General features: G+C 53.7%; 1 protein-coding gene across 1 annotated transcript in view; it reads right to left on the bottom strand.

Moving 5' to 3' along the window:
• The window catches only part of LOC144727910 (uncharacterized), an 85,636-nt gene that overhangs the window by 5,838 nt on the left and 60,502 nt on the right, over positions 1-19,296 (bottom strand). The window contains exons 41-47 of the mRNA XM_078607049.1: positions 18,607-18,684; positions 15,740-15,828; positions 15,401-15,515; positions 14,267-14,416; positions 12,075-12,183; positions 10,440-11,961; positions 7,785-7,883 (exon numbers count right to left, since the gene is read on the bottom strand). Of these exons, the coding sequence (XP_078463175.1) occupies positions 7,785-7,883; positions 10,440-11,961; positions 12,075-12,183; positions 14,267-14,416; positions 15,401-15,515; positions 15,740-15,828; positions 18,607-18,684 (2,162 nt within the window). The remainder of the gene's footprint in view (positions 1-7,784; positions 7,884-10,439; positions 11,962-12,074; positions 12,184-14,266; positions 14,417-15,400; positions 15,516-15,739; positions 15,829-18,606; positions 18,685-19,296) is intronic.

Here is a 19,296-nt window from a genome sequence, read left to right as displayed (position 1 = left end):
GGGGCCGAGTACACCCACTCCGCAACGCCAGGAAGGGTGGGGAGCGTCGGCTGAGGGACTTCGGCTGGCTCACTCCCGCCTGGCGGAGCTGCTCTACGCTGCGGCCGCCACGTTGGAGGAGATCACGCGGCTGGGGGCTGGAGAAGCTGCACGGGGCGACGGCGGCCGACACGCAGCGCCGCTTCCCGCCATCTCAACGCGGCGCGCAGTCAAATTTCCCACCATCGCTACAGGGGGAGCAGAGGGCGGGGCCGCCGATGGCCAAGCAGAAGCCGCAACGTCATCAACACCGGCCAGCGCGTCACCAACGTAGCGACCGGCGATGCCATACGCTCTGCCCGCCCACACTGTACCGAGTGCCGGGAACGACGGGGCGCGATCCACGACCACGGACGTCGCATTACAGCAGTGACTACCGCCCCTCAAAGAGTTCGTGGGCGAGGACGGGGACTGGGGAGGCTTCAGAAGATGGTTCCTCGCTCACCAGGAAATGGCGAATTGGACGGACGACGAAGCACTACTCGCGCTGCCGGCAATGCTTGACAATGACGCCCTGGCTACCCTCACCTCGGCGCCAAATGAAAAGCGCGCCACGCTGCAGTTGGCGCTGCAGCTTCTGTCCGCTGTCTACGGGCCGCCTTCGGACTGCAGGCAGTTGTTCCACGATCGCCATCGGGGCGCCAAGGAATCGCCCCTGGCTTTCCGAACAGCTCTCCTGGCCCTGGTGAAGGCAGCTTTTCCGCGGATGGACGAGGAAGGAGTGGACGCCATGGTGACTGAAAAGCTGTTGCTGCTGGCGGACGAGTTGGACGTTGCCGTCTTGGCACAAGACGACACAGAGATGTGTTCCTTGCTGGTCGCGCGCCATATCCACGCAAGTTTGCGGTCCCTGCGTCGCAAGGCCAGCAAGGCGGTGGCCGGGCATGCCATGGCGGCAACCACCCTCCCATCAGAGGAGGTCTGCGCGGTGGAGTGGCCGGTGGAGTGGAGATCCGCGGGACCACAAGCTCGGAACGGACCGAGCCGCCAGGATCAGCCCAGGCCGTCTGGGGCGCTCACACGCTGCTACAACTGTGGCCTTCAGGGCCACGTGGCTTCAGGATGCCGGGCTCCTCGACGGCGCGGAGCGACGCCTCGTCCGGACGCCGCGCCGCCTCTACCCAAGCTCCAGCAGCAGAATACGGCGAGTTGTGGCACCTCACATGTTTGGCCTACGCACACACCTGTCACACACTCACTCACTACAACGTACAGGGGTCGCAAATCGCCAGGTGTTGCATCGGAGTGTTCCGAAATGCGGCGGGCGCTCCAACCGGGGCAGTGGTCGGAGCTCGCCCATCGTGTTGTTGCCGCGTCGGCGGGGTCGTCGGTCATGGTCGGTCACATTGATGGGGTTGAGGTGCGGGTTTTAATTGATACAGGAGCATCGGCGATTATTATATCCGATTTGATTTATAACATCCTTCCCGTTCAAAGCCGTCCTTTGCTCCCCGTTGAGGTTCCATGCTATGCTGCTAACGGGGGCTCGCTGGGCATCATTGGGCAGATCCGCGCGCAAATTTGTATTGGGGACATCAAATTATCCGGGCCGGTATTGGTCTCCTCCTCGCTGGCGGTTCCGTGCCTGTTAGGGACGGATTTTTTGGCCAAAATGCCTATCCGTATATTGATCGACCAGGGTTGCATCGAACTCCCATCGGGCCGACGTATAATGTATTTGTCCTCCCCCGCCACTGAGCGTACGGCATTTGCGACGGTGCAGGCGCTCGTGGTGAGGACTGTACGCGTACCACCGGGAGCTCAGATGCTCGTGCCTCTTAGGTTGCGTCGGCCGTTTGCTAAGGGAGTTGTGGATCGGGGGGTCCTGTTGGGACCATCCAGAGCCGGGGTCAATGGACCTGATTTGCTAGCGGCTCAGACCATGGTGAAAGGGGACGGGGACCCCTTCATTGCGGTCCTTAATGTGGGGTCGCGAACGACCGTGGTTCCTCAAGGGACCGTGCTTGCACACGCAACGCCGGCGCCCTGTGAGGAACCGGTCGTGGGTCAGGTGAGCACCGATCCTCCGTCGCGACCGCATTCGGACCGTGATGAGGGATGGCTGGATGCGCTTTGCGCGGGATCAGTGGACCTGTCCGACTCACAGCGTGAGAGGCTTCGAGTTCTCCTGCGCGAGTTTGCCGACGTTTTTAGTCAACACAAATTTGATATTGGTTGTACTAAATTGCTGCGACACCATATTGACACGGGTGACAGCGTGCCAATCCGCCAAAATCCTTTTCGGTTGAGTCCCGCCGAAAAGGATCATGTCAAATCGGCCGTAGACGACATGCTAGCCGCGGATATTATATCCCCTTCTACCAGCCCTTGAGGTGCACCGATCGTTTTAGTGAAAAAACACGACGGCTCACTGCGGTTTTGTGTCGATTTTCGTCGGTTGAACAAGATTTCCGTGGCCGACGCATACCCGCTTCCTCGGATGGATGAATCGCTTGATGCCCTAGTGGGGGCGCGGTTCTTTTCCATGTTGGATTTGCTTTCTGGATTCTGGCAGCTCCCTCTGGATGACGAATCTAAACCTGAGACTGCTTTCCATATGCCGCACGGCCTTTTTCAATTTAACCGCTTGCCGATGGGGCTACATTCTGCGCCGGCAACTTTTCAGCGGTTAATGGAATTGGTCTTGGCGGGGTTGCAATGGGATTCATGTTTAATTTACTTAGACGATGTCATCGTCTTTAGTACAACATTTGATGACCAAACTGCGGGCTGCCAATTTGAAATTCAAACTGCAGAAGTGCCATTTGCTCCGCGAATCGGTGCGGTATTTGGGTCACATTGTCGGACGCTCGGGGATTGCCACGGATCCCGCCAAAACAAAATGTGTCAGCTCCTGGCCGACACCCACCTCGGTGGGGGAGGTCAGGAGTTTCATTGGGTTCGCGTCGTATTACCGACGGTTTGTAGCTGACTTCGCTACAATCGCGAAACCCTTGCATGCCTTGACGTCCAAGGGAGTCAAGTTTCATTGGGGACCGGAGGAGGAGGCTGCTTTTCGTTCCCTCCAGGATGCCCTGGTGGGGGCTCCGCCATTGAGTTATCCAGATTTTTCACAACCCTTCTTGCTCGATACAGACGCAAGCAACACGGGCATTGGGGGCGTGCTTTCGCAGCTCATTGGCGGCGTAGAGCATGTGGTAGCTTACGGTAGTCGGGTGTTGTCTCCGGCGGAACAACGGTACTGCGTTACCCGTCGTGAACTATTGGCGATCGTTTATTTCATTCAGCAGTACCGCCCATATCTGTACGGTCGACATTTCACCGTCCGTACAGATCATGCGGCGCTGCAGTATGCCTTACGGATTTAACAACCATCGGGACAGTTGTCTCGATGGTTGGAGATTCTCCAAGATTTCGATTTTGTCACCACATATCGTAAGGGCGTCCGCCACACGAACGCTGACGCTCTGTCGCGTTTGCCGCCCACTTCCGAGTGCGCTTGCCTCTTGGGTTCGGGGCGTTGTAGACCTCCGAATGTGATCGCTGATTCGGTCCTTGCGGCCGCCGCCGATGCGCCTTCAACTTCGGGTCCTATCGAGCAAGAAGGGAGGGATTCCTTGCTGGGGTTGTCCGTGGCGGAGTGGGGACGCCTCCAAATGGAGGACACCTCCCTCCTCGCTTTGCGCCGTCGCATCGGGGGGGTTGGTCAGGGGACGGCAAACGTTGACTCGTGGGGGTTGTTCCAGGGGCTTTTAATGCACTGGGATGGGAGATCCCGCCGCCACCGGCTGGTGGTGCCTTCCGCATTGAGGGGTAGAGTGGTGTGGGCTGCGCATGAGCGGCTCCTTCACCTGGGGACTCACAAGACCCTTTGCCATGCTCCAACTCGATTTTTCCTGGTCGGGCATGGCAAGGGACGTGGGTGATCTCTTGGGGTCGTGCACTCAATGCGCGCAGCGGAAACCACCGGCGAGGGGGTCCAACCCGCTGCTGCAGTCGATAAAAGTTTCCCGAATTAACGAGCTCATTGCACTGGATATTCTCGGGCCATTTCCCGCTACACCTAGGGGAAATAGGTACTTGACAGGGGTTGAATATTTCACGAGATGGCCTATGGCCTGGCCCCTGGCTAACCAGTCGGCAGCAGCCATCGCGGAGGCCTTTGTCCAGGGCTACGTCCTCGACAAAGGTGCTCCGGAGCGGCTGCTGACCGACCAGGGTAAAAAATTTTCGGGGAAACTCCTCCGCGAAGTGTGCGAGCTCCTGGGTACGGAGAAAATTCGGACCTCCCCATATCACCCGCAAACTGACGGGATGGTGGAGCGGCTGCATCGGACTATCACGTCCATGCTGTCCCAACAGGTCTCTGAATCCCAGACCGATTGGGACCTTCACATTGCGGGGGTTTTGGCAGCCTACAGAATGGCTCCTCATGCGGCCACCGGATTTTGGCCTTTCTTCCTGATGTATGGCCGCGAGGCTAACCCGCCTGTTGCGACTCAGCTAAAGCTCTCGACGCCGCATGCAAACTCTAAATTGTCCGACCAGGTCAAATTTAACATCGATAAATTAACAGAGGCGCGGGAGGTGGCCATACAGAATTCGGAACTCCGCCAGAGGGCGAATGAGAGGCTTAGGCTGGGTCGGGCACATGTGCTCCAATGGAAACCGGGGGACAAGGCGTGGTTGCACTGTCCCCAGGTGCCACTGGCGACCTCGTCTAAGCTGGTACGGCCGTGGCGGGGGCCCGTGGAAGTCATACAGGTTTTGCGGCCACAATGTGTGCGCGTCCGATGGGGAAAGCGTCGGTGGTACGTGCACCCCTCCCGGTTGAAATCGTTCATTGCGCCCCAGGTTCCTCACACACACATGCGTGGCCAAACGTGTGAGGGGTCCACCGACTGCTTTCGACTGACTTGTCACCGGCTGTTCCACCTCCAGGTGCACCGGGATTGACGTGCCCACGTCCTGCGACCCCACCCGGGGGGGTCGGGGGTCGCTCATTGGACATACCGGACGCTCCCGCACCCGAACTGTCGGCGCCCACCACTGGTCCAACCGGGGCTGCCCCTTGTGACGGCCCCGCTGCAAGAACGCGCGCCAAAACGCGCAGACTTTTGTGAGGTCGGCCGCTGGTGGGGACCTTGCGGGGGGCGTCCTGGGCGCTTGTATATATGTATATATGTTGTGTGTTTATGGGATGGGGTATTTATTCAGGGGGGGTGCGTCGGGTCGGTTTTTTTTATTTTTTTCCCTCTGTTGGTTGCTGGTTGTTGTTGTTGTTAAAGTTACGTGAGGCACACGCGAATTCGGGGGGCGAGGCATCGTGTTGGGATTTTGTTGCAGCCGGGGACGGCTGTGGCCTGTACAGGGGGGGGTGATGTAGAGGTGTATTGGTACGGATGGGAAACAAACACAAGGGGCGTGGTTATGGCCGTATGCAGAGAAGGTGCTTACATCGACGTCCGCACCTGCCATCCCCCACGGCCCCCCCGGGGGGGAGCGATTGCTATATAAGGTGGTGAGCCGGAGGGCTCGAGGTCGAGTGTTAGCTTTAACCAGCGAAGATTGAAGACCAGCTAGAGTAGGCCCTGGAACTCCCCTGGCTCGCTGTCCTTGTCAGGACTGACCAGGGAAAGCCGGTGGCGTGGCCCCGAGAGCCCAGACCGATGTTCTTATAAGAGCCGGTCTGGAGACTCAGGGTGCCGTAAATCCCAGCTTGACCAGGGCTGGGATAGATAGCCTCCCTTAGCTCTGTAGTGGAGGACCTGGGAGTAGGCTAGCCGGGTTAGACGTTGGGTCTCCCTGTTAGACGGGTGAAGGGGCCGATACCCCTTCAAGTGTTGTGTATCCCCGTCTCTGTAAATACGTTGGTGTTAATAAATACGTGTGCCTCCAACTATGTCGTCCAAGCCTCCTGAAACTTACTACACCTGCATCCCTCCCCATTGATGTTCATTTTTGGTGGGAATGTAAACCACCACCAACACTCAGTACTCACGCATAGGCCTCGGCAAGGTAAGGTAAAAGTTAAAAGGTAAAAACAACGAGCCTATTTTTAGCCTACCTTTTACCTTACCACAATACAATCACTCTACCCTACCTTTTACCCTTTAGCAGGTAAGGTAAAAGGTAAAAGGTAAAAAGCAACGAGCCTACCTTTTACCCTTACCCTATATAAATTACCCGATTACAGGGTAATTACTAGGGAACTACACATGAACAAGGTTTAACAGGTCCCTGCGGGGTGGGCTGGTAGGAACGAATAACCAAAGAATATAAACATAATGTATTATTACACTTGTTTAGCCAGGAAAGCCCCACTGAGTCTAAAGGTTTTTGTAGGGTCCTGCCAAGTGTTTGCAGTAGGGGGCGATGTTGCTACACCGAATCGGACGATACGAAGGGAGAGTGTGAGGCCTAGTTATAGGCTTTAGGCCTAGCTGTAGGCGTTAGGCCGCTGGGAGTTAATTTTTAATTTAAATGTTTGAATTATTTATGTAAAAGCTTTAAATGTAAATGTTTCTATTTAAAAACATCAGGTAATGTAACATTGTTAAACATTAACTCCCTTTCACACACGCAGGGGTACGATACGAAGGGAGAGTTTGAGGCCTACTTCTAGGATTTAGGCCTAGCTGTAGGCTTTAGACCGCCGTGAGTTAATTGTAAATTTAAATGTTTTTATTATTTATGTAAAAGCTTAATTTAAATGTTTCTATTTAAAAGCATCAGGAAATGTAACATTGTTAAACATTAACTCCCTTGCACACACGCGGGGGTACGATACGAAGGGAGAGTTTGAGGCGTAGTTCGAGGCTTTAGGCCTAGCTGTAGGCTTTAGGGCGCAGCGAGTTAAATTTTAATTTAAAAGTTTTAATTAAAAGCTATCTCAGGGAATTATAAGGGAATGTTACACTTGTTTAGCCAGGAAAGCGTCATTAATTTAAATGGTTTAATTAAAAGCTATCTGAGGGAATTATAAGGGAATGTTACACTTGTTTAGCCAGGAAAGTGTCACCGAGTCTAAAGGTTTTTGTAGGGTCATGCCAAGTGTTTGCAGTAGGGGGCGATGTTGCTAGATGGACGGACGGACGATATAATCTGTTGTAGGCTGGTCCACTTCGTTCCTACCAGTATAACGGTAAATGCTAGGTAGAGTGCTTTATTCATATAGAATACTCTCGATTATTCCAATTTCACACGCTTGTTGTCGTTGTTGTCATTGTTGTTGTCGTTGTCATTGTTGTATCCTCAAATCTTGTAACTAAATTTTTACCCACTTCCTAATGTGGTATCGACTGCAAACTTGGTATACTTATGTCATACTGATGACAACACTATTCTATCATAAAATCCTTTTTTATATGTTACGTTTCGGCTTGGGTCTAATTGTCCACGCTCAACTGTTGTTGGCTGTAATTGGTCACGGCCCCTTACATCGTAGCAAGCTTCGGGGCCACTTCCTGGAGTCGTGGAGTTCTGTCATTACTCGTACATTTCATAAAAGCGTGTTTTAAAGAAAGTTTGTTTTAATATTACTTATTAAATGGAGGCCACGGACTGCGCCACGGAGCTTTTAGTGGTAAACCAGTTACTGTATTTACCGGGTAATACTTCGCGCTACCTTTACCCTTCCGTGTAATTCTTCCGAGCTACCTTTACCCTACCCTTTACCTTACCCCTTGGCATGTCGACACCTTTACCCTTCACCTTTACCCTTTTAAAGCCGGTAAAAAGGGTAAATTACCTTACCTTGCCGAGGCCTACTCACGCACCCTCACCTTGATGATGACGCGCCGCCTGATGACGCGCGTGGTCACGAGCTCCTCCTCGTCGGAGCTGCTCGTCGTCTCTCGGCTGCCCAGAGCGCGTGACACCTCCTACACACGGTCAACAGCGGCCTCCATTCACAACTAAGTGGCGGTGACATCACCGCAGCACTGGTGCCATGACAGGGGTACACTTTGAGGCCACATAAATTGTCGAAGGCTCGCTGCTGGCAGGCGGGAGCCTTACACACTTCATCGGCGTGTCTAAATCCTGCATCAATTAGAAAAATAACATCACTGCTGTTCTCGATGAACTCGTGCCTATTCGAATAAGCACAAAGAGAATTGGGAAAGTGCACAGTAACTGGTTGTCACCGGAGGCGATCGCTGCAAAGCAGAAATGGAGGAGGCTCAAGACTGTCCGACTTGCTTACAGAGCCGCCCGTACATCTGCCAATCAACTCATTTTTAAGTCAACGCAGATCGTTCTATGCTCTGCGCATCAATGAGTCGGCTCGCGACCCCCCCGTGCTTTCTGGCACGTCGTGAAGGGGTCTGCTGCACTCCAAGCACCCATCAACGAGTCAACCCGGTCTGTGCACAGGACTTGCGACGTTCTTTGCCAGTAAAATAGTGACGATCAAGACGGCAGTTTCTTACTTTAAAGAAACGGATTCTCCCGGTCTGCCATCTGAGTTTTAATCAACATGGAACCGATGTAAAACTCGAGAAGCTGGCACCAGCGTCGGTGGCAGAGGTGTCGATGGTCACCGCACGGCTGCCAAATAAAACATCGCCACTCAACTACATCCACACGTGGATTCTCAAATCGTGCTCAAACGTTGATTGCACCGCTGATTGTCCACCTGGCCAATATTTTGTTCAACTAGGGCGGTTTCCCAGACCGGTTCGAAATGGCGCAGGTAACACCGCTCTAGAAAAAAAATTGGCTTGAGCTAGTGACCCCCACAACTATTTCCCGATCTCAAACCCGAGCACGATTTCACGGGTCATGGAGCGCTTTGGTCTGAAGCGGTGACTTCCCCACGTCTTTGGGATGGGCGCATTCAACCCGTTGCAGTCAGGATACCGCAAACTCCACAGCATTGAGATGTCACGACTAAAGATCACTCAATATGATTGAAAGCTTTCGTGACTGCAGGGATTCATCGTCATTCAGACGCTGTCTTTCCAACAGCCCTGTTCTTCACCTGAGGACGGCTGCTTGCGTTGTGGCCGAAACGTCGTGAGAATTATATTTTATTATGTTTTGTTTTTATTATTTTATTATTTCCCTTCTACGTGACTTTACCGAAAGAACCAAGAAGATCACTCAATACCTCTATAAAATCATGGATGATCGGAGCACCCGCAGTGTTGGTTGGCCTCCTTTGACACCGTCGGCCACAAGATATTCATCGAGTGGCTATGGTCAAGGTTCGGTGTGTCGGGGATGGCACTGGGGTGGATTTAGTCATACCGACATGGCCGATCACAGTTGGTCTAGCTGGGTGATGAAAAGTCATCGCCGATGCCGTGCCCAGTTGGCGTACCAGAGCTGTTCGTCCTCTGGACCTTCCTATTTTAAAACATACGTCTCTCGAATTGCCGATTTCATCTCAAGGCATTCCATCAAGTTCCACGAATATGCCGATGATGCACAATTGTACACTGCAGTGAAGCCGAAGTTGGATATGGAGAGCCTCGGTAACCGCAAAGATCGCACGCATGTGTGTTTAGCACGAAACAAGATGCTGCTTAACCGAGAGTAATCGGTTCTGCAGGCGAAACCATTTGTGGGAGGATTAGCTGTGGCTGTTGTAGACCCCAGGATTCAGTTTTCTACTCATCTAAAAAAGAGCCTCAACACGATATTATAAAATTATATGTCGCAAAATACAGTCAGGTCCTGCAATTTGCATACCAGCCATGATGTAACCAACATGGTGGCGTGTAGCCGAGTATCGACAAGGCTCGATTTTTGCAACTCGCTACTCTACGGGACATCTGTAAAAAAAACATGAGCGTGTATGAGATTCTTTGTTTCGTGTCGTGATGGGTATTGCAAGATCCGAGCATGTCCATCCGGTGCTCGCCCAGCTGCATTGGCTTCGGGTTGCTGAACGAAGACATTGTAAGTTTGCCCTCATTACACACAGTGCTCGTCACAAATGAACCACGATACCTTCATATCTCATTAAGGAGCATAAATCATCACGCGAACTCTGGGTCATCCTCGCAGCGGCTTTTAGCTAGAAATCGAACAAAGCCAGTCACTGTATTGCGTGCTTTGGGATGCGGCCATCTGAAATGGTTATCCTTCGATTTAAAGCTTTCGTGACTGCAGGGATTCATCTTCTTGGTTCTTTCGGTAAAGTCACGTAAAAGGGAAATAATAAAATAATAGACCGACCTGAGGACGGCTGCTTGCGTTGTGGCCGAAACGTCGTGAGAATTATTTAATTGTTTTATTTTTATTATTTTATTATTTCCCTTCTACGTGACTTTACCGAAATAATCAAGAAAATGGTTATCCTTCTGATTTTAAGAAATGAAAACGAATTTCTTTCGAGCTACTTTTTGTGTTTACTTTGTTGTCCTTACCCTGCACCTCCGACGGTTGGGCGACATGTGGTGCGAAAGGAGTTGAACATACATATTACTCACCTCTTCAACAGGCGAACCCTCATCAGGACTCATCTCCTCATCCTCCTCCTCCACGACCTCAACTCCTCCTCGTGACAGGATTCTTCCCGACACCTCGTTGCCCTCCACAGGCTCCACTTCTTCGGGGATGGCTCCGAGCCGACCTTCGGCGATAGCCGGTGACCCCTCTTCGCCCTGACCGGCTCCCTCCTCATCCTCATCCTCCTCGTCACCCCGAGGCTCCTCTCTGGCCAGGGGCGCAGGTGGGACTCTCTCCACCTCCCTCCTCATCTCCATCTTCCTCTCCTGGTCCCTCTTTATCTCCTCCTCCACTCTCTTCATCTCCTCCTCCACCCTCTTTATCTCCTCTTTCTTCTTCATCAATCTCTTCATCTCCTCCTCCCTTTCCATCTCCTCCTCCACCCTCTTCCTCTCTTCTTTCTTCCTCTGCTCCTCTTTCTTCTTCCTCTGCTCCTCCACCCTTTTCTTCTCTTCCACCCTCTTTCTCTCCTCCTCCTCCACCCTCTTCATCTCCTCTTTCTTCCTCCTCTCCTCCTCCTCCTCCTCCAGCCTCTTCCTCTCTTCTTTCTTCCTCTGCTCCTCCCTCTTCTCCATCTCTCTCTTCCTCTCCTCCCTTTTCATCTCCTCCTCCGCCCTCTTCATTTCCTCCTCCGCCCTCTTCCTCTGCTCCTCCCTCTTCATCTCCTCCTCCAGCCTCTTCATCTCTTCTTTCTTCCTCTCCTCCTCCCTCTTCCTCCTCTCCTGCTCTGCCCTCTTCTCCTCTTCCACCCTCTCCTCCTCCCTCTTCTTCTGCTCCTCCCTTTCCATCTCATCCTTCTCCCTCTTCATCTCCTCCCTCTTCCTCTGCTCCTCCCTCTTCTCCTCCTCCTCTTTCTTCTTCATCAATCTCTTCCTCTCCTCCTCCTTCTTCCTCTTCTCCTCCTCCACCCTCTTCATCTCCCTCTTCTTCTGCTCCTCCATTCTCATCTCCTCCTCCACCCTCTTCATCTCCTCCTCCAGCCTCTTCATCTCCTCCTCCTCCTCCCTCTTCCTCTGCTCCTCCATTCTCATCTCCTCCTCCACCCTTTCCATCTCCTCCTCCAGCCTCTTCCTCTCCTCCTCCACCATTTTCCTCTCCTCTTTTTTCTTCTCTTCCATCTCCCTCTCCTCCTTCTCCCTCTTTCTCTCCTCCTCCTCCTCCTGCCTCTTCCTCTCCTCTTTCTTCACCATCTCCCTTCTCTGTTCCTCCTCCTTCTCCCTCTTCCTCTCCTCCTCCCTCTCCTCCTCCTCCTCCTCCCTCCTCTTCCTCTCCTGCTCCTCCCTCCCCTTCCTCTCCTCCTCCGCTCTCTTCCTCATCTCCTCCCTCTCCACCTCCTCTCCCCCCGGGCCCCCCCTCTCCCCATGACCACCGCTCGAGGGTGCTTTGGCACTGGGGGGCTGCTGCGTGGCTTTCTCCTTCAGGTAGCCGACCAGAGTTCCCGGGGTGGGCAACCCACGCTGAGCTGTTTCGCCAGAAGAGGGGGGCGACTCGGCGTGACCTCGTCTGTGGGCATGGTGGGGAGGGTGGGGGGGGGTTACGAAATTACAAAGACCCCCGAGCGAATGCGCATGTGACCGAGCGGGTGGGTAAGCGAGTGAGTGAGTGCGGTGCCGCACCGGCGAGCTGCCCGTATCTGCTCAGCCGAGAGGTTCACGTGAGCGCCGTCGGTCTCCCTCTCCAGACGCTCCATGAGTGCGCGCACTCGCTCCTCCGACCACTCGGGGTCTGCCACGCACGCACGCACACACACACACACACGTGCACACACGCACACACGCGTGCACAAACATACGCACACTTACACACGCGCACGTACACACACGCACATACATAGCGTGCACACGTACGCACATACATAGCGTGCACACGTACGCACACATACACACACGCACATACATAGCGTGCACACGTACGCACGCGCACACACGCGTACACACGCGTCCACACGCACGTGAGTGTAGCAAGTGTGTGTATTCCCTTGTTCTGAGTGTGTTTTCTCCGGGTTCTTCAGTTTCCACCTCCGACAGCTACACTCGCACACCTCGTGGAACTGGTGTCGGCCAAACCCACGTCCCCATTGCTGACAAATTCCCTGTAAATCTCTCCACCGAGATCACAAAGCAGGACCAGCAGCAGCACCATGTTCCCCTGCTGCTGATACTGCGACAAACCTGGCAGGAACCTCCTCCTGAGACTCTTTATGGTGTTTTTTCTGCAATATTTGGATTTTCTGTTTGCACTCAGTCACATTCACTTTAAGATGTTTTTTGTTCATGTTTTAGTTTTTTGTTTGTTGCGGTTGCACCCGATTCAAGAGCCGAATGGCTCACAGGGCTATACCTAATAAATGAACTTGAACTTGAACCGGGTGAACGAGCGTAATCATAACAACGGGAAGAGCCCGCAAATCGCCACGAACAATGACGACTCGCCACGCACGTGTGCCAGGCTAGGTGCACGCACAGGCGCCCCAACGTTGTCCCCCCCCCCCCCGCACCTGTCTTGAACTCGGCGAGCCGCGTTCTCTTCACGGTGGTGACGCGGAAGTTTGGGAACGAGTCCGGGGAAAATCCCTCTTCGCAGGGGAACCCCCTCGCTCCCAGGGGCACCCCCGGTGGCAGCCCAGGAAACAACTCGCCAGCGCGAGGGGGCAGCGACGGCGCGGCAGGGAACGGGAGTGGTGCGGCCGAGGCGCCGAGCAGAGATGTGGCTGCGGTGGCGAGCGGTGCAGTTTGAGTGGCTAGCGGTGCGGTTTGAGTGTCGAGCGGCGTGGCTGTTGTGGCGAGCGGTGATGTCAGCATCCTGTTCGTTATGAGCGTTGTTCTGGTGAACACGAACGACGCCGGGAAATCTGGCATCGGTGCGGGAGGCGGCGTGGCAGGAGTGGCGGTGGGGGCGGGTGGCGGTGGCGGTGACGGACCGGCGGGTGGCATGCGAGGTGGCAGAGAGGCGGAGGGGAGTGACGAACGCTGTGGGGTGAACGAAAATCCCGTTGATGGCGGCGCTGACGATCGTGACGGTAGCGTCGACGATCGTGACGGTGGCAGCGGAGGTAGCGCCGATGATTGCGATGGTCGCGATGGCAGCGTTGGCATTCGCGATGGCAGCGTTGACGATCGTGGTGGGGGCGGTGGTGGTGTGGATGCTAGCGATGATGACGATGGCATCGGCTGGGTCTCTGCGTGGCCTCGCCGTGTGTCTCGGACGTTGTGGAACCCGACGCTCTCCGCGCCGGTTGAGGAGGAGGAGGTGGTGCACAGTGGAATTGCGCTGGCAAACATATCGAAGAAATTTGCGGTGAAGTCATCGTCACGGTCGCCGTCATCGTGGGCCGGGACGGGCGCATCGCCCGCATCGTCACCCTCGTCGTCCGCGTCATCGTCATGGCAACCAAAATCAAATCGCTCGGAGAGGGCGTGCAGGTGGATCTTCGGCACGGGGGGGGCGGCGGCGGCGGCAGGGACGGCCGCGCCGTGCGCTGCAACGGCGAGTGTGGGATGGAGACGCGGAGAGAACGGAGAGTGGAGGGGGAGAGAGAGAAAGCGGGGAGAGAGTGGAGGGAGCCCGGAGAGCGGAGAGTGGGTAGAGAGCCGTCGGAGTGAAGTCACGCGTGAGATGGAATGAGCAGAGAAGAAAAAAAAACGCAAAGTCAACCAAAGAGAAACATGGGGCAGGGGGGCCGTGCGGATATTTCAGATAAATTGCAACGAAAATAAATAAGAATTCATAACCAAGCGGGACCGCGCGTGCATTGTGATGTGACGGGACGACCCAGCCTGGAGGTGGAGTCGGAGTGGGGGGGGGTCACCTGTTTGCTCCAGAGTGGGGCGCTCGGGGCCCGTGGTGCTGCGGGGGATCCCGGGGAAGTGAGGGGGGGGTGGCGCGGAGCCCCCTACCGCCGCCACCTGAGCCACGTCCGGCCTCTTCATGGCAACCAGGTACCGCTCTAGCTGGGTGCCTGGAGACCACACACATCGATAGCAACCGCACATCCTGACTGGTTTCCAGGCAACCAAGTACAGCATCATTGGCCCCCCCGAGTAACCACACATAGCGTTACTGGTTTCCAAGCAACCACACATCATTAGTAACCACGTAGTATTGTTACTTGTCCCTACACAGCATCGTATTGTTACTGGTCGCCTAGCAACCATGCAGTACCATCACCGAGTGCCTAGCAACTACACATCATGATCATGAGTAACCACACACCACATTACTGCTTCCTTAACAATACACCATCTTCTTGGTTCTTTCGGTAAAGTCACGTAGAAGGGAAATAATAAAATAATAAAAATAAAACAATTACATTCTCACGACGTTTCGATCGCAACACAAGCAATCATCGTCAGGTGTGAAAACCACAGCAAGAAATTTGAAAAAAGTGGCGGTTTTAAATTATTTTTATTTTATTATTTCCCTTCTACATGACTTTACCGAAAGAAGCAAGATTATGAATCCCTGCAGTCACGAAAGCTTTAAATCGAAACCCACCATCTGTAAAGGCACTGTGAAGTTAGGCACGATTATAATCGCTGCGTTATAATCCCCGCATTATAATCCCCACACCACCTGTATTCAACTGGGACTCATTGCAAAGAGATGTCCCTTGCTGCCAGATCGGCCGTTCGCTAACGTCGATTTCGAGCAGCGCGACTCTGCTGATGAGAAACTGAATGTCGGAACCAGTGCAGAGCTTTGCGTGTACCGAATCAATGCCGCTGAAACGCCTCGCTCTCAGAACGCCGTGCAGTTTACGGGATGTGTAAGAAATTCTTATTTGCTGTGTGGAGAGACGGAGATGTGAACGAGACATGGTCTGCCTGTTCTTGTTGTGTAGTTAAGAGACAAGTGATGATGTTGTGGTTACTAATGATGTGTAGTTCCCGAGAAACAATGTGCAGTATCAATGGTCCTCTAGCAACCATCCCCGCCGGCTCACCGGTGGCCCGGTTGCCCTCGCGGTGAGCCCACAGCTTGAGGAGGCAGAACGCCTTCTGTGCCTCCTTCGACAGACCCAGCTCCTCCACCTCGTCAGCCACTTCCTCGCCCTCCCCCTGCACCACACAGCCACCGTTGCCATCACCATCACAGCACCAAGTCACGGCGGGTGGACACGGGCTCACGCATCGTCATAACCCACACACAGCCTACACACCGTCGCCCACACACACAATGCTCACCCACACAAACCATCATACATGCACTGCTCACCCACACAGACCATCACCCACACATACTGCTCACCCACACACATTGGTCATCCACCCACACTGCTCACCCACGCACGAGGTTCCGGTCTCACCTCCTCTGCTTTCTGCACGGCCTCCTTCAGCTTATCTGGAGAAATCCCCATCTTCTCTGCCAAAGCTGCACGTACACAGGCACACACACAGATGCACGCAGGAAAGTGGGCAAAAACAAGCCCTACCTCCTCGGAGGTGCTGGATGGTATATGGGGGGGGGGGGAAGGCCAATTCAATCGGCTTTTCCCCGCATGGTGGTCGTAACCACCATAGTGGCTGGAGTGATTGGAAGGCATGGGCCAGATCAGCAATAACAACAGTAGGAGGCTGCTAGACTTTTGTGCAGCCCATGGGCTTGTAATTAGCAACACGCTCTTCCGGCATCGGCGCATCCACACAACATCATTGATGCACGCCGGGTCCAAGCAAGAACAATTTTTGGACTATATATGGACGGAACTGTGGATGTTGGCTCATGTCCTTGACACCAGGACCTACCGTGGAGCTGATTTGCCCCACTGACCATTGACTTGTCATCTGTAAGTTGCACCTGCCATTCTTCCACTCCTGAGGTGGGTCTCCATCTAGGACCCTATTTAAACCCACAGTGGTCTGTTCTCAGCTCGCTGATGAAAGTTACACGTTAGTATTTCATCATCGCTTGCAGCTGGGGGTTGGCATCATCCCCCTCCCCCTTCTGATGCCGGGGGGAAATTGGCGAAGAGTTTTGGACTGGCTCATGCAGATGCAATGGCTGCTTTTGGGTACACTTTCTAAACCTCCCCAGAGATGCTGGCTGACTAAGGAGGTGTCACCTGTTGGATGCACAAACGTAACAGGTGCACTCCCACCATCTACAGAATCCCATGTCGGAGAATGAGGTTTACTGCAGACTTCGCAGTGCCATGCGGCACTGCAATGATGAATGATCATCGTGGGTTGCTGAGGAGATGGAATCTGCCTCGGAAGCCCATGATCACAAATCACTCTTTAATTCGATCAAAAAAGCAACTTTGAGCGCCACACCTATCACCATTCTTCGGGTAAAGAAAGGCGACTCGATCTCCGACCACCAGGAACAGGTTTGCAGGTTTGCTCAGCCCAGAAAACAAAATGGGGCAAAGTGGGGATGACCCTGTTGAGGCTGTGGTGCCTCAAATATCGGAAGTAGTCACCCCCTGTAAGTGGCTGGCTGAGGTGCCCTCTGTTGAGGAAGTACGGAGTCTGAGACCAGTAAAAGCGCTGGGCAGAGATGATCTCCAAAGCGAACTGCTGAGGAAAGGTGGTATTTGTGTGCAGACTGCCCTATATGACATCATTGTAATAGTCTGGACCAATGGATGGGTTCCGCAAGATTGGAAGGATGCCATGGTGCCTCTTTAAGAAAAGGGACCTCACATTGTCTTGCCAGGTACGCTGAGGAGAGCCTTGTAGAGCTCCAATGTGGTTTCAAGCCAGGGCGGTCCTGCTACAGCAGAGTTGTCGCGAATTCTAACAGGACCTACGTCTCTGCTTTATTGACCTGGTCAAGACCTATGATACAGAATCAGAATTTGTATTTATCCTGGAGAAATATGGATACCATCAATAGGTCAAGGCTCTGGGCTTTTCTTCATGCTTTCAGAGTCCCTGACTCTGTTCACGATCATTAAGGGCCTTCATGATGGTGGGCAGGCCCAGGTAAAGCTACGTGGCTAGGAGTAAGAGCCATTCCCTATTCACCTTGGGGTGCGTCAGGGATGCTCCTACATAAAAAAAAAATTCGACCAAGTAGTTTTAGAAACCTTCCATGGCTGTAGCAGTGGAATTTCTATCTGGAAAAGATAAAATGGGAAGCTGATCGATGCACAGGCACGGTCAAAGGATGGCCCCATACTGGTCAACCATGTTACTTACGGTGATGATCCGGTGTCTATTGCTCTCTCTCTGAGAAGAAGTTGCAGGTTCTGCTGCTGAACCTGGCGCATGCTGCATCAGCCCCACCAAAACTAAGCACCTGCCTGGATATGTTTTATTATCCAATATTCCACCCCTTCAACTCGCTATGAGTGATGAGTGGAGAGGTTTTCTAACCTTGGTAGTGTGCTTATGACAAGCCTCAGTTGGTAGCAGAGGTCTCCCTCCGAATTAGCCAAGTGGCATAATCTTTTCGTCAGCTGCGTAACGCTGTGCGGAAGCTACCTGGTCTGTCGCTCCAAACGAAGCTTCAGGTCTTCTTGGCCAATCATGCCCTCCCTTATTTTTGCTTGCGAACCTAATGTCCTCTCGTGGAACATCTGTACCAGTTTAAAACTTTCAGGCTGGCCTGCCTACAATATATCCTGCATTTAACCAGGCTGGATTGTACAAGGAACTCACAAATCCTTGAAAGATCTGAAGACATTCCCATCAGTGAGCTCCTCTGGCAGGCAAGTCTGCATTGGCTGGGTCATGTAACCTTCATGTAACCTGCATCCCCAGCCACCGCATGCCCAAGCAGGTTCTGTTTGGCCAGATAGAGGGGGTAAATGGATGTGGCGTGGGATGGAGAAGACATGGCCTGATGCGGTACAGAAGAATGTGGAGCTGAGTGGACTTGCCGAAGACTAATTCCAGTGATGTCAAGATCGGCCTCTAAGGAAGAGGGTCATGAAAGACGCTACTGGACACTTGGAGGCAGTTGCCCTCAAACAACAACGGAGGGCAGAAGGGCGATGCTTACCACAATGAGCGGAGGACCGGGCGGCTAAAAGTTGGGACAGTAGGGGGCACGGGTGGTGCATCTGCCAGTCATCTCAGTCAACCCTTGGCAACTGGGTCTGTCCTTTGACCTCCTGTCAGCGACAGGAGTGTACCTGGCCTGACAAGTGTTGTGGTGACGTCACCGCGACAAAATGGCGAATGGCGGTTGTTGTGCGCTCACCAGGCCAGGCCGAGTCGAGCTTCTCTGCGACGAGGGCGAGGTGCAGGTCTCCTCGCAGCATCTCGTCAACGTCTGAGTCTACGGCCACACGGACGACACGGTGGCCATGGCCAGTCACTGGCAGTCAGTAACGTGCTGTCACGGGCAGTCAGTCACAGGCAGTCATGGACAGTCAGTCACGGGTGGTCACAGGTGGTCAGTCTCTATACCCACACAGCCACCACACACACGCAGACTGCACACACGTGCACAGCGTCCATACACCCACACACAGCCTCCACACCCACACAGACTCCATCAGGCGCACACGCACAGCCTCTATACACGCACATCCTCCACACACACACCGCCTGCACAAACACACAGCCTCCACACACATGCACTGTCCTCACACATGCACACACCACAGCTTCCACACACAGCACTGTCCTCACACATGCACACACCACAGCTTCCACCCATGCACAGCCTCCACATATGCATAAACAGTCTACACACAAGCACGCAACCTCCACAGTGATGGAGTGATGCGCTTCCCACAATAGAGTGATGCGGGGTCCCATTCACTCTCATTGCAATGGGATATTTCGTGGTCCCATTCACTCTCATAGTGATGGATTGATGTGGGGTCCCATTCACTCTCATTGCAATGGAGTTTTTCGGGGTCCCATTCACTCTCATAGTGATGGA

This window comes from Lampetra planeri, chromosome 27 (genome assembly GCF_965212315.1).
Source record: "Lampetra planeri chromosome 27, kcLamPlan1.2.h2, whole genome shotgun sequence".
NCBI classification, from domain to species: domain Eukaryota; kingdom Metazoa; phylum Chordata; class Hyperoartia; order Petromyzontiformes; family Petromyzontidae; genus Lampetra; species Lampetra planeri.
This window is presented reverse-complemented; position numbering and strand designations above follow the sequence as displayed.